Source organism: Orycteropus afer, unplaced genomic scaffold (genome assembly GCF_000298275.1).
Source record: "Orycteropus afer afer isolate SDZICR_OR568_19922 unplaced genomic scaffold, OryAfe1.0 scaffold00233, whole genome shotgun sequence".
NCBI classification, from domain to species: Eukaryota; Metazoa; Chordata; class Mammalia; order Tubulidentata; family Orycteropodidae; genus Orycteropus; species Orycteropus afer.
Window position 1 is genome coordinate 5,258,587 of NW_006921820.1, and position 16,503 is coordinate 5,275,089.

General features: G+C 38.4%; 1 protein-coding gene across 1 annotated transcript in view; it reads right to left on the minus strand.

Annotated features, from left to right (window-relative positions):
* Positions 1 to 16,503, minus strand: part of NEO1 (neogenin 1) — a gene marked incomplete at its 5' end in the record, with an annotated part of 232,516 nt that overhangs the window by 66,549 nt on the left and 149,464 nt on the right. Inside the window, one exon of the mRNA XM_007949004.1 lies at positions 4,062 to 4,281. Within this exon, the coding sequence (XP_007947195.1) occupies positions 4,062 to 4,281 (220 nt within the window). The remainder of the gene's footprint in view (positions 1 to 4,061; positions 4,282 to 16,503) is intronic.

Sequence of the window (16,503 nt, forward strand, 5' to 3'; positions counted from 1 at the left end):
GCTAACATTCATGGTTAAAAAGGCAGAGGAAGGCCCATTTGGAATCTCAAGCAACTCCAGTACCCAACAGAATTTTCTTTCATGACCAAGGCGCATAGTGCCACCTGGTGGTTGAAGGTTCAATTGCAGGAAATGGGACAACCACTTGTTGCAGTACAGTACACTTAGTGGCACAGATTCTCACATTTAATTCTTACTGGTAAGTCTATAAAGTAAATTTATCTATCTCATTCTTTTAGATGAGAAAAGCTAAGCTTAGAGAGGTTAAGTAAACTTTGTTCTATAAAACAAGTAGCTAGGAAATGGTCTTTTACTTAGTGTTATTTGCTACTACTGCCTCTCTTCAGAAATCATGAACTTACGAAGTACCAAAAGATATTAGTCTAAAAGAATCTTCCTTTTAAATATTTCCAAGGTTATACTATCCACTCCCAGTTACTATTTTCATTTTTATCCAGGTCATCACTCACATACCTTGATAAACACAACTACTACCTAATTTTGTCTCCCCGAGTCCATTCCTTCTCCCTTTGAATCCTGTTTAATGCTCCCAAAGTACTACTAATATAAGCTACTTTAAAAAAAAAAAAAAAACAAAACAAAACAAAAAACGATCACAGTGCACACTTGCTCAGGAATCTAAAATAGTCCCTTCTTGCTTATCTGATTATGTCCAAATTCTTCCTGGCATTCCAACATCTGGCTCAAAACATGCAGTTTATTCTAATTTCTCACTAATTTGTGCCAAAAACTCTGGGCTGGTTAGGCTACCTTTCCTATCATACTACCCTTCATATGACAGAAACACAAACTCAATCGGAACTCTAACTCATACTGCCTTTGCTTTTTACATAATTGTCCTCTTGCCCTCAACAATTTTTTGTATTTCTCTCAATTTCAACTTCACTTATTAACCGCCTGTTTATTCCAACCATTATTCATGGATTATAATTTAAAAATTGATACATTTAAACTGTTTAAATACAAAAGTATATATAGTCAAAAAAAAAAAAAAAAAAAAAAAGTCCCAATTCTTCTTCCTGAAAACCTGTTCCATCCCAAGACCTAACCATGGCATGTAATTACATGTCTCTTACCAGGTCTCTGCCTGCCAGGGTTTCTCAGCACTACTGACATTTTGGGCTGGACAATTCCATGCTGTGAGGGTTGTCCTGTGCATAGCAGAGTGTTTAGCAACATCCCTGGCCTTCACCCATTATATGCCAGGAGCATCCCACCTCTCCAGCCTAGCTGTAACGAAGAATATGTCTCCAGCATTACTAAATGTCCCCCGACGGAACAGCTGCCCCTAGTCTATATATTTACAAATATTTTAATATATAGATCTAAGTCATTTTCTAAAAATTGCTGTATCACACTCAATTTATGGGATATACTAGTATTATTTGCTCACTCCTCTACCAATGGACATTTACATTGTTTTTGGGTTTTTTTTTTTTTTTGCTGTTGTTGTTCTTACAAACAATGCTACAATAAACATTTCTGTATGAGCTGCCTGTGCATACATGTATCTGTATGTCTGACAACAGAGAAGTAGAAGTGTAAGTAACTGGGAATGAAGGGTATTCACATTAAAAAGATTTAAAAATATTGCCAAATAACTTTCCCTGAAGGCTGTTCTTAATTTATGCTGCCACTAGAATTTCTGTCTTTTCACTCGCCACACTGTATTATTATCAACTTAAAATGTCTGCCAATCTTATAGGTAAAAACTAACTCATTATTTTGTATTTTGAAGACAGCTAGTGACAGTGAGAACCTATTTTAATTCTAATGGGCTTTCCACCACTTCTGAGGGTTGCCTGCTCGTATCACTTGCATCTTGGGATATCCTTTACTTACTCACTTGTAGTAGCTCTTTCTATAGATTGGATACCAGTGCGTTATTCTTAACAAATATTACAGAGTTTGCCACTTGATATTTTAATCTTGTTTACAATGTTTTATCAAATGAATTTTATATTTTTTTATAATAACCTTTGGAAATCGTTTCTGGATTTTCTGTCTTCCTTTAAAAGGCTTCTTGGATAAAAATGATAAAAAATAGTTTCAGTATTTTCTTCCAATACATTTACAAGTTTTAAAAATATTTATCTCCTAATCCATATGGTAGCATAGTGCCTAAGGCACTTAACTGCTAACCAGAAGGCTGGTGGTTCAAACCCACCAGCCACTCCTCAGAAGGAAGATGGGACAATCTACTTCTGTAGTGATACTGCCTCAGAAACCCAAGGAGGGGTCGCTATGAGTCGAGTCCGACTCGACGGCACATAACAACAACAACAATCCAGCTATTAATTTGTTGTTGTATATGGTGTAAGACAGGGGTATAACTTTTATTTTTCCTACTAGGTAAGACAATTATCTCAACACAATTTGTTGAATAATCCATTACTTCTCCATGAACTGAAATTAGTGTATTCACTTAAAAATTTAGTGGCTGTTACTACACGCCAGGCTCTGTTCCAGGTGGTAGTGATACGCTATTGAACAAGACAGACTCAATAAATAAGTCAATAAAAGAAAACTTCAGAAAGTGACAAATGCTCTTAAAAAAGCAAAACAAAAAGGATGATGTGATAGCGGTGTTGTTTTCCTACAGGCTCAGCATTTGTTGATGTAAATACTACCAACCATGGTCCATTTCAAGCTACCAAGTTCTACTATTAAGTTTTCAAAATTTCCTGAAAATTAAACTTTGGTGGTTCCAGTATAGCCTGTACGACAGTGACTGAAGAGTCTAAGTCTGGGTGGGTATTCAGGGAAGGCCTGAGGAAGTATCGCCTGAGACTGGTAGATAAGAAGAGACATAGGAATTTCTCTGTTTCAAATGTATGCATCCTAGTAGAAAGAAATGCTTTATTTCATATGTCAGGGCCCTAACAAGAGAGATATTTTGGCTTTCTTATTTTGGTGTGAAGTAGAGCATAATGAAGTAATCTACTTCCCACTGAACCTCCATATACTCAGCAACATTAAGGACACATAACATATGGCATGATTCTTCTCAGAGTTTATATCCTGGTTGAGAACAACAACATAAATATACCAAAAATAACTGAAGAGTAACAACATGACAGCATAAGATCACATGCTTTCTTAATCAAGTGCCACTATTAGTGGTACAAATAAGTGTATTTTAAAAATACTTTATGTGTCAAAAAGGGTGGGAAAAGCTTTATGAGGGCTTTATGGAACGAAGCCTGGGCCAAGAAGGATTGGCTGAATGTGTGTGTGTGTGTGCATACATAAAAGTTTATATAAATATAAAGTGATGGGTACTGTAGCTAGAAAAAGGGAGGGGGAGTTACTGAAGACAATAGCATGTGGGAGAAAGCTATAGTGGTAGAAATTAGATTGCTTTCAAAACTGGGAAAGACGAAAATAAGGTTGGATAAATAAAATAAAGCCAGACTGTAAAGTACCCTGGAGATTCTGGATTTTTTCCTATAAACAATGGAGAGGCAATATGAGTTTCTGAGAGGACTGGAAATAGAGAGGAATTTAATGAAAATGCTGTATTAGGAAGACTTTTGTTGTCATAAGGTACAAGTGAGTCGGTTTCTATGCATTGTGAGCCCATATTGTCACTAACTACTCTTGCATCAAGAAGACCCTCTGGAGCTTAGCAGGCCACACCCACAAAAGGATGCAGACAGATATTTATTTAAGTTTATTTTATTAAGTTAACAGTCTACCTTGATTTCTAGAATCTGAAAGTTCTAAGTAGGCCATATCCTACAGGCAGTGCTAAAAAAGGATAGACTTGGTTGTAGTTTAGTATTTTCATCTAAATAGCTCTTATCCTTAGTTTTGACCCCACCCCTACCCCCAATCTACATACTCCCCAAGTCATCTCAGAAAGGCTGGAAAGAATACAGGAAATTCTCAGTTTTGGAATTTTTTTAATGACCAAAAATGAAGGAAGATACATCTTGGTTAGTGAACATATTTTCTGGACTGAAAAGTAGTACATATCTTACACAGCAAAGAACCAAGGAATAAGATGCAGCTAACTGGCTCCAGACACAGGCACTTACCTAGCAGTCCCTTCTTTGGTATAGAAGACAGAGTAGGTAAGGTTGTCTCCATGAGGATCTGATGCAGGTGTCCGCCATGTCAGTTTGATGAAGCGGGTAGAGACCAGGGAGGCCACGACATCCCGTGGAGCTGAAGGCAGTGGTCCCGTTGTGGCTGGTGCTAGATGGTCAGTAGTGGCACTGGTCAGTGAAGTGGGAGGTAATGTTGGGATGGCAACATCTTGTCATGTGCAAACATTGGGGAATATGAAGGGCAAACCACGACGGTTTTAAAAAAGAGAACAGAAAAACAAAAAACAAAAAAGAAATAAACAAAACCACGATGGGAAATAAAATAAAATGAATGAACATAAAAAAGGCCATTAAACTGAAGGCTACCATGCAGGCTAGGGGTAACTACCGAAAACTAATTGGCACTATTTAAGACACATCACTGTAGAGCAAGCAGACTTTCTAATTACTGTAATGGTAGTGGGCAAGGAACCAGGGAATGGGGGGGGGGGGGCAGCAGGGAGTGTGATGGCTGAGAATAAAACATCTCACAGGACACATCAGTGCCCAAGTAAGTTTCATAATCCTGCAAATAGCATGCAACATCTGTCAAACTGCACATAAAAGTCTTATATATGATAAGACCTCAATATTTTCTTCTACTTTATCAAAGTATGAAAAATGTTTATAGTATGGATGAGCCTAGTCATAATCACCATAGGTCTGAGACTATGATGACCTCACTGTAGAGCTGTGTGTGTCCTCAACTCTGGAGTGAGGCTTAGATAAAAAGGCTTTAGAAGCCACACAATTAATTTTAGTCTAATATTAAACCCTGTTCTCTAATATCCAGGGAGGTTGACCAACCTTTCTCAGTTCACCCAATTATCCTTCACTTGCCACCTTATTAATTCATTTAACTATGGCAGTATAAAATTCTGAATCTAAAATTGAAAAGTCACAAAAACACAATATGCAGGTTGCTTAAGTGTTTACAGTCCTTAGCGTAATGTATATTAAAATGGCTTGCAGGCCTCAGGGACTGTGTGGGAGAGATGAAGCAGAGGTGAGCAAAAGGTCAATTACAAAAGGCCCTGTTGGTACACCTGTCATCAAGGGTAATTTTACCGTCTTGTAATGCAGTTCATCTACTATAGGACAATTCCAATTTTGGAATTTATTCCTAATACTGAACCTAAGATCTCCTTCATTTTGAGCCACACAGTACAAATTTAATGCCACATTTTGAGACTTAAGGGGTTCATTGAATTGTAGTGTCATAACCTTGATGGGAAAATTAGTAGAAAAGCAGCAGAGAGGAAACCAAGAAAACTCCAGGCATAGAGCTAGATGGTCAGGAGTGGCACTACTGTGGCAATGAAATGATTTTTGTACACTGATCTCAAATCTTGCTGAACTCATTTCTTAGTTCTAATAGTTTTTCAGTGAATTCTTTAGGATTTTGTACATGAAAGTTAAAGAGCACAGTCCTCCAGATTGCCAAGTCTGCCCCAAATTTCAGAAACTGCTGCAAGCTTACAGGGCCCCGTGGTACCCTCACTTCTGACCTGATGGCACCCACTATTCCTTTGGGTTCAATAATTTACATAGGACAAGACCTATGCAGGTCCCCCAATGCATAGAATGTCCACGTTCCAACAAACAGATAGATGGGTCATCCTTCCAGGCATCGGTGTTTTTCACCAACCAGAAAGCTCTTGGAGATTCAGTGTCCAGAGGTTTTTTTTTTTTTTTTGGGGGGGGTGTCTCATTATGTAGGCATGACTGCGCAAATCACCCCCCATGTGACTGAATCCAATCTCCAGCTCCCTCCCCTGAGGTAAGGTTGTTGGGCTTAAATCACATGGTGGGTCTTTCTGGCCTGGCCAGCTCCTACCCAAGAGTTACTTCATCAGTATAATCTGTCAGATAGATATGGTCTGGAACCCTTCCATGAATAACAAAGACTCTAATCACTGGGGAAGTTCTAAGGTTTTAGAGATTACCTCTTAGGAACCATGAATAAAAACTAATTTCTTTAATTAATTATAAACCCCACAACAAGATCATGTCAAACTATGTATAGAGTTTTACTGACAGTTTCTTAAAAAAGCAGAACATCAACTTAGCATATGACCCAGAAATTCTACTCCCAGGATTCCACCCAAAAGAAATGAAAACAAATATCTACACAAAGGCATAATACAAAAGTGCTCACAGTAGCAATTATTCAGAATAGTCAGTATCTGGAAAAAATCCAACTGACTATCAACTGCTAAGTGGATAAATAAAATTTATGTATCTATATAATGGAAAACTATTCAGCAATAAAGAGGAACAAAATACTGATACATGCTACAACGTGGATGATCTCAAAAAATTATGTTATACTGTATGGTGATTCCTTAAAGAGTTGGAATTAGAAATACCATTTGACCCAGCCATTCCTTTACTAGGTATATATCCTAAAGAAGTGAGAGCCATGACAAGAATAAATATATGCACACCCATGTTCATCACAGGAGTTCTGGTGGTGTAGTGCCTAAGGCACTTGACTGCTAACCAGAAGGCTGGCGGTTCAAACCCACCAGCCACTCCTCGGAAGGAAGATGGGGCAATCTACTTCCATAGTGATGCCGCCTTGGAAACCCAAGGAGGGGTCGTTATGAGTCAGGGCCGACTTGACGGCACATAACAACAACATGTTCACTGCAGCACTATTTACAATAGCAAAAAGATGGAAACAAACCTAGGAGTCCATCAACTGAGGAATGGATAACCAAACTATGGTACATACACACAATGGAATACTATGCAACCCTAAAGAATAACCTAGAATCTGCAAAAGACCGCATAACGTGAATGAACTTGGAGGACATTATGCTAAGTGAAATAAGTCAATCACAGGACAAATATTATACTAGTCCATTATTCTAAAATTCAAGGAAAGGTTTATATATGGAAGGAAATTTTCTTTGTTGGTTACCAGGAGTGGGAGGGAAGGGGAGGGAACAGTGTTGGATAGGTAGAGATAAGTATTGATTTGAAAAAAAAAAAAAAATTATGCTATATCAAAGAAGCCAGTCCAGTCACAAAAGACTGTATGATTCCATTTATATAAAGTGACTACAAAAAAATATTTTTTAAAGACAGAAAGCAAATCATTGATTACGTGGGGTTGAGGTGGGAGTGGGTACTAACTACAAATAGGCACAAGGGGGTTTACTTGGGTGGTAGAAAATGTTGGAAAATTGTATTGTGGTGATGATTGCACAGCTCATAAATTTAATAAATAATCACTAACTGTACACATACAATGGGTGGAATTTTATGGTACATAAATCATACTTCAATAAAGCTGTTAAAGAAAAGAAATAGCTTGGACTGGTTAGCTGAAACTATTAAATTTTTTCCCCCTAATGTTTAACTCCAATATAGTTAACACAGAGTCCAAAGATATTTCTGTTGCTCAAAACACCTGAGGTCAAAATTCATCCACCCCAAGTCTTCACAAAATGAAAACATTCAGAATTTACTCAGAGATTTTACGTATGTCAATCAGTCATGACATGGCCCAAAGTGTAAGTGAAATACGTTGCCAGGGCGGCCAGCCTCAATCTCTGGTCTTACCCTGCTCAATGGAAGAATCTCCGCAAGCGGGTGATCCCGGGTGATCACCAGGTGGGTGGCAGGAGCAGGTGATGATTGGCGATGGTGGATGAACAAACTTGCATCACAAAGCATCAATCACACAAGCAAATATGTACTCTATTAAAAGCACAGAACATTCCCAAGGAGAATGGGAACAGGTCTTCCTGCTGAACGAAAGACCATTAAAAGTAAAGGGTGTCTCCAGAAGGGTGGAGACTGGTCTTTCCCGTGGAATGGGAAAAGATGCTAAGCTGTCTTAGTGGTTTCATACTTCCTAAAAGGGGCGTTCTTAGGATGGGGCTGGGTTTCTTTAATAGACAGATTGACAGGTTCCTGAGAGCTCTTCTGTGTATGCTAAACCTCCAGTGATCATTTTGCTTAATTTTGATTGGCCATGCCTCATCAGCCGTTGCAGTTGTCAGCAGGTGTTAGTTTATTAACCTTCATAGATATCCCACCTCTCTCTCCCTTTCTCCCTTCAGACCTGCCCTCAGGTCAGCATCCCCACCCCCCTTGCTCTACCTTCCTGCCTGACAAAATACACAGATCTGTAGGCCAAATACACTAAAATCTTTGTTTCTTTATGGGTGAGGAGCCTGCTTAGGTTAAGAGCACTGTTAGTCTTTGCTAGCTTCCTTCTCTTCTGCCACCAGAGTTCACTCCTAAAATAAAGATCTGATTACATTATTCTTCAGCTCTAAAACCACCTACAAAACAAAGTCCAAATACCTCAGTGCAGTGTTCAAGGTCTCTAAAGACTGATCCCATCTTAGTGTTCCTGGACATGCTGTGCTCTAGATTTGCCTGGCTACTGAACAAGAAGGGACTTCCCCAGCTTCTGTACTTTTCCTTACGTTTCTACTCTATTTAGAACATTAACACTGCAGTGTAGTAAATTACCTGGTATGGCTTTTCTAGCCATAAGTCTTTGTAAACTCCATAGGGGAATTTGCTGTGAGCAACTGAGGAGCTCCTGATTATAAAAGTTATCCACCTGGGGTATTTCTGTTGAGAGTGTTGCAAAGCAATGTTCTAGGAAGTTTGCTCTCTCTCAGGTGCTTAGAATTCTGATGTTATGATGGGTTAGTCTGGCAACTCTGCCAGGCTCAAAAGGAGGCCTCCTATAGGCAGAACTCTCTCTCTCTGACTGCTGGCTGAGAAGGACGTGCTGCTGAGAGAAACACGCTCCTGAGAGACACATGCTCCTGAGAGACATGTGCTGCTGGGAAAGAGACACAGGAGATATGCATTGCTGAGAGAGACACACCAAGAGACACACACTGCTGGGAGAGAGTTGTTCCTGAACTTGAATTGCAGCCTGGTGCTTCCCTATTAAATCCCATAATCTGTGAGTTCTGTGTGGCCACTGCAGCGAATTACTGAACCTAGCAAAGAGGTGGTAGGTGCTGTGGGAAGAATGGGTGGTGAAAGGGCTGGAGGGAGGCAGCATGTCTGGCCTCACAGGAATAGGCCTTGGGCTATTGATGGTGATTCTGTCTTCCTCTTGTGTGGTTAGAGGAGGTTAGGAGATGCAGCCTCCTTGCCCCTTTAGCAAACACCATGGTAAATCTGACTCAATTCAAGGGCAACTGGAAAATTTGCCTGTAAAAATCTACTCTGGAATCCCTCTATTTATCACCTTAAGACTCAAGCACTATCTTCACCATGGAATCTTATGTCTCATTTGTAATTCAATGTTCTACAGCGCCTTCTTTGTACTTTCTACCACTTATATTACTTCTCTTATCATAAGAGTGTATGTGCATATATACTCATAGTTCTCCTTATTAGACCAGAAGCTCTTTGAGAACAAGTATTACACATCAAAACCACCGTTAGTTTTAACCTGCTGGCTCAGGCAATAGGCAACCAGTATCACACTGGCACTGCCACTGAAACCTACTGACCACAACAGACTCTTAAGTAGGACGAATTAAAGCGCTCTGTGTAAGATTCTGAATAATATGATTCTCCTGATCTAATTTTAAGTTAACTGAACAAGTCACAGAACCACTCTTCATTTTTCACTTGACGAATCTAGTTTTAATGACACATTAGATGTGTGTTGATAAAATGTCACTTTCAGTAGTTTATAATTTTGAGTTTAACCAATATAACCAAGCACTTGAAACAGTTTCTGAAGGTAGAGATCATTATATTCCATGCTGGGCATATTGCCCTTGGTTAAATGGATATAATTATCCTAATTCAACACCCACTCACACCATCCAAGTGAACTGTGAGTAGGCACATTTAAGCTTTGTTTTTGAAAACCAAATTGTTCCTTTTTCATAATTTTCTACTGAAAACAGATTAGTTTTGAAACTTCTTTTAAAACTTTTTGAACTCCACTAAAAAGTAAGCAAGAGTCATGGAAAAGTTTCTCTCTCTCTCACCTTCCATTTTCTCATGTAAAGGATTCTACCAAATTGGTATTTCCCAGGAATGTATTCAGTTGCACAGAATATTACTTTTGGGAGATGTTAGTAAGTATACAGGCAGTCCCTGGGTTATGAATAAGATCCATTCATAAGTGTGTCTGCAAGTTAAATCAATAGGTATTATTATTTAGCCTTACAATAGTGCAAGAAAAGGCTCAAAGCTTTTTCAATGATTTAAAAGCTGGATGTACAGCCAGTGAAGGTGATTTGATGAAGAATTTGTTGCAAGTAGGGGTTGGTGTTATTGTTTCAAAGTGAAGGCAGATTTACATAACATTAAAGGGCAAGTACCAGTTGCTCATAAATTGGAAGTTCATAACCTGGGGACTGCCTGAACAAAAAATAGGTTAGAATCAAACCTGGAAGACTGTGGAGATCTGTCAGGCATAACTGCACGTCAAGGACATTCAGAAACTCTATAGGAAATAACCCTGTTTAATTTGTTAACCTAGCACTTCTCATTCTCATTTGGCATTAAATGTCTTTTTCCACTAACAGTAACCCAGCTTGAGGAACCCTGAATTAAATGATGTCTAAGGTATCATTGTGTAGAAGCTCTTGTGGTGCAATGGTTAAAGCATTTGGCTGCTAACTAAAAGGTTGGCGGTTAGAACCCCTCGGCCGTTCTGTGGCAAAAGATGAAGCAGTCTGCTTCTGTAGAGATTTACACCTTGGGAGCCTTATGCAGCAGTTCTACTCTGTCCTTACAGGGTTGCTGTGACCTGGAATCAACTTGATGGCAATGGACTTGGTCGGGTTTTTTAAGGTATTGTGTAATTAAAAAATTGTCAGATTTTATACTTAATGGTCAAAGAATGGATGCTTTCCTCCTAAAATCAAGAACAAAACAAAGATGTTTGCTCTTGTCACTTCTTTCAACCTTATACTAGAGGTTCTAGCCAGACACTTAGGCAAGAAGGGAAATAAAAGGCATGCAGATTTGAAAGAAAGAAGTAAAACCATCTGTTTGAAGATGATACAATTTTGTACACAGAAAACCCTAAGTAAAAAATGCACTAAAAAACTATTAGACACCAACCAAGATGGCTATGATTTTAAAAACAGAAAACAATAGGTGTTGGTGAAGATGCAGAATTACCATATGACCCTGCAATTCAACTTCTAGGTATGTATTCAAAAGAGCTGAAAGCAGGAACACAAAGAAATACTTGTACAGTGTTCACTTCAGCACATTCACACAGCCAAAAGGTGGACACCTAAATGTCCATCAACAGATAAGTGCATAAATAAAATATGATGCATACATACAATGGAATATTAATCAGCCATAAAGAGATACGAAGAACTGATACATGGTACAGCATGGATGAATCTTGAAAACATCATGCTGAGTGATAAAAGACACTCACAAAAGGATAAATATTTTATGATTTCTTTTGTATGAAATACAGCTATATGTTGCCTAACATCCAGGATACATTCTGTGTAACAGGACTTTATGTGATTTGCATATTGTGCAAACACCATATTAAAATCTTTTGGGAGCCCACTTCTGGTCATCCTTGTAATTGCTGCTGCCGCCACAGGAGTGGAGCAAGAGGAGTGAGCGGGGAGGGAGTGAAGTGTGCCCAGCTTGGCCAGCTGTTCCACTTGCTGGGCTTGAAAGCCTGTATCCAGAGCCATGTCCTCAGTCTCACCTCCTATATCCTATCTGCAGTCCAGTGCAGTGTCTGCGGTCTTTAAAACAATTTTGTTGTTGTTGTTATGTGCCGTCGAGTCAGCCCCGACTCATAGCGACCCCTCCTTGGGTTTCCGAGGCAGTATCACTATGGAAGTAGGATTGCCCAACCTTCCTTCCAAGGAGTGGCTGGTGGGTTTGAACCGCCAGCCATCTGGTTAGCAGGCAAGTGTCTTAGCCACTATGCTACCAGAGCTCCCTTAAAACAATTAGGGGGAAATAAAAAACAAAAGGAGAGCTACTTTCACTTAAAACAAAGCAAAACAAAACAAAACAAAAAACAACCTTATGAGACCACAGACATGTATTGTTGGACATTCCCCTTATGTAGCCAGAATAGGCAAAGTTTATTACTGGCTACCAAGAGAGGGTGGGTAAAGGGGGGAAGCGGGAATCACTGTTCAGAAAGCATTGAGATTCTGTTTACAGTGATGGGAAATCTGATCATGAAGATTGGTGATGGTTGTACAACATGACTGATGTAATTGATGTCACTGAACTTTACATATGAAAAATGTTGAATTAGCAAATGTGCTATCTATATCTTTGAAACCAATTTTAAGAAGTTTATTAAAAAACAAAATGAATGAAGTACTGATACATGCTACAACATGGATGAAGCTTGAGAACATTACACTAAGTGAGAGAAGCCAGTCACAACATGCCACATATTATATTTCATCCATTCATATTAATTCTCCAGAACAGGGATATCTATAAAGACAGAAAGTAGATCAGTGGTTGCTCAGGGCTAAGGGCAGGGGAGGGAGGATGGAAGAATAGGGGCTGATAACTAAATACTATAGTGTTTCTTTTTAGGTGATAAAAATGTTACACAATTAACTATGTATAGTGATGGTTGCACATATCAGTGAATATATTAAAAACCATTTAATTATACATTTTAAATCGGTAAAGTGTACAATATGTGAATGATATCTCAATTAAAGCTGTTTAAGAAATAAAAGATTCTGTAGCTCTTATTACCAAGAAAGTTAAATGAAGAAAAACAAAAAAGAAAATACATGCAAACCATAAGATAAGGCAAATATGATAAAATGATGTAAGACAAGAAGAAGAAGAATGAATCAGAGAAGGGGAGTCGGTAGGGATTCAAGAAAAGGTCCATGGAGAAGGCAGTATTCATAACCTTGGAGAGAGGACAATATTTCTTTCATTTTTAAAATTTCATTTGGATGAAAGTTAATATAGCAAATTCATTTTCCATTCAACAGTTCATACACATTTTGTTTTGTGACATTGACTGGACTCCCCACAACATTAACGGCTCTCCTCCCACTTCATCCCTGTGGTTACCTTTTCCCTGTGCCCCTCCTTCCTGTGCATTCCTGTGCTCTGAGCTTTCTCCCTGAAAAATGACTTGATAGTAGTGGGAATGATTTGTTTTTTGGTAATATGTTTATAATCTAAGAGGACTGAGAAGTAGAAATGCTAGAGAGAGAAAGAGATAATTGATAAAATTAGGGTAAATGGGAGCACAATCCAGAGCACAGTTAGAGGTTTAGTCTTAGAAACTAAAAAAAAAATAAAAAATAAAAAAAATAAACCAGGTTTACTGGTCTGACAGAACTGATGAAACCCCTAAGACTATGGACCCTAGTCACTCTTGAGGCCTGGAACTGAACTCACTGAACTCACTCCAATGGCTTAATCTTTAGCAGAACAACAGACAGGACTACAAGGTGAATAGTTACCAGGTAGGTGTATACTCCTTACAATAATCAACCATGGGAGATTAGAAGGGCAGCATTTGCTCAGGGAGAAGTTGGATCATCTAAACACAACTAAAAGCAACTAGGCATTGAAAATGAAAAATGACTAACCTAAAAGCCTAAAGAACTTGCATGTTGACAAGAAATATGCTCACGTATAAGCTAATCAAATGGGGAGGGGTAGGTGGTAGTAATTACCCACAACCTTAGCCAATAACTTATCATGTCAACAGTTGTGCCAGATCTATTAATTGTATTTTTACTCTCTTACTCCTGAAATGACCTGAGAACCATTATGAAAAGAAATCTAGAAGGGAGGACACTTACTATAAACCAACAATCAGAACAGCAAGCCCTTTCAAAATAGTCTGGGCCTGAAAATTTCAATGGCTACTCAATTCCTCCCTCTCGGGAAGTCTATTTGTTATTTTTAAATTCATAATTACAATGCAATAAGGTTGTTACAAATGTAATTCATACAATACAGCAGCACTCAAAGTAGAAGGATTCAAGTTCTCCTTTTCATCATCTCTAAAATGCTACTGTTAACAGCCTGGTGTATATTCTCTCAAAGATTTTTTTCTTTTCAGGTACACACTTACAGGGACACATTAAGTATGAGAATGGAATGGCATCGCACATGTTGCTATGCCAACTCCTGTATGACTTAAATATGTAAGAGCTTCCTGTGTCAGTATATCTATATGCACAAACCTCATTATTCCTAATTGCTGCATGTTGTTGTTGTTATGTGCCGTCGAGTTGGACCCGACTCATAGCGACCCCTCCTTGGGTTTCCAAGGCAGTATCACTATGGAAGTAGATTGCCCCATCTTCCTTCTGAGGAGTTGCTGGTGGATTTGAACCGCCAGCCTTCTGGTTAGCAGTCAAGTGCCTTAGCCACTATGCTACCAGAGCACTGTATAAATATAGATATATCACAATTCATTTAATCATTCCCTTACTGATGATTACATTTAGGCTGTTGCCATTATTTTCTTTCTTTTCAGGGGTGGGAGCTACTACAAGCATTGTTTCTGTAAACGATCTTAAACATGCATCTTTGTAGACATGAGTAAATATTTCTGTAGGATAAATTCATAGAACAGAAAATGTTCGGTCAAAATTATGTGTATTTGAAAGTTTGAGAGTTATTGCCAAATACTCTTTAAAAGGCTATCTGGACTTCAGTTTTCAGATGTAAAGCCAAATACATTTCTGCCACTTTAAGAATACCCCCAAACAATAAACAGAACAAGAAACAGGAACACAACTTCCATTTTGTGATGTTGTTCCATTTTAGATGACAATAAAAAATATCTGTCATCTTCACGCAAAATATATGAAAAAGAAAAGTAAATTATTTAATAGAGTAGAGTTACTCCAAGTACCTCCAGAGGGACAGATGGATTAGACTCAAGGCAACTGACCTCAGAGAACTGTCAGCACTTCATGGATGATATGAGAACCGGAGAATTATTTGAAAGTCTGTAAAAGGAATGAAGCCTCCAAATCCCTCATCTCTGGAGACAAGAGGTTTATACTCTGGAGAAACGAAATTAGAGAGCTTCTGGATGCAGAGGTGACTGTCAAGGGGATTAAACCACATACTAAAATGCAAAACTTTTATCTCCCTCCCCAACAAGTTCCAGAACACTGGCCACCAGGCTTACAATCACTAGACAGGAGATTAGAGCATCTCACCCTGCATACACTATTTGGGAAGGTATCCAGCAACAATCAAAAGAAACAAAAAAAAAAAACACTTAACTACCCAACTGTACCTAATCAACCTCAGCAGTGAAAAAGCTTCATACTAACTTTAAGAGGAAACAAGACATTTTCAAAGTGCATCTCCTAAAATATTTATTAATTACAAAGGGAATATTAATTTTATGATAGAGAAACCTGGCAGACACCACTTTAAAAAGTAACTGAGTAATAGTAAGACATATTGGTATCATTTATCCTCTGCTATGGATGTGTTGAAAGGGCCAATCACTCCTGTGGTATGTGTCCCCAAAATCCATAACCTCAATCTCATCATGAGAAAACATCAGATAAACTGAAATTATTGAGAACATTCTACAGAATATCTGACCAGTGCTTTTCCAAAGTGTGCAAAGCATAAAAGACAAGGGAAGACAGAGGAAATGCCAGAGATTAGAGGTCTACTTCCACAGTGATACTTCCTGGGCAACCCAAGGAGGGGACGGCACACAACAACAAGGAGATATGACAACCAACCACAGTGGGACCCTAGGATCCTACAGCAAAAAAAGATATGTGGAAAAACTGGTAAAATCCAAATAAAGTCTGTAGTTTAGTTAACAATATTGTACCAACGTAAAATTTTTAGTTTTGATCCCTGTACCATGATTATGTAAAATGTTAACCTTAGATAAAGCTGAATAAAAAGCACACTGTGGGAACTCTCTTTTGTAAACCTAAAATTATTTCAAATTAAAAAGTTTTTAAAAAGCCTCACCCATATACACATAACTTTATATAGATAAATGCTTTTAATAGTATACTCATAAATATGCATGAATAGCCAAGAGCCATTTTCAAATGTTTAATAGTAGTTCTTTTCTCCTGATCAAATTTTCCAATTTTCCTAGTTTTTTTTTTTTCTGCAGATCCCTCCGTAATATGGTTTCAAACTCCTTCCAGAAACCCTTCAAATGAAGAGGGCAAAACATTTTGAAGCAAAGATTTTTCTATTTCAATAAGGATATAATTTTTTATCCCCCATTGGAACCTAAGATCAATTAATTTCTTTGGCATTCATATCACATTGATGAGACCTACTGAGCTAACATTACCATAAAGGCTATGCTTTTTAGAGTTCCGGCAAGATGGCGGACTAGGCAGAAGGATTGCACAGACCCTCTTCAACAAAGAAAAGGGAAACCAATTAACACAGA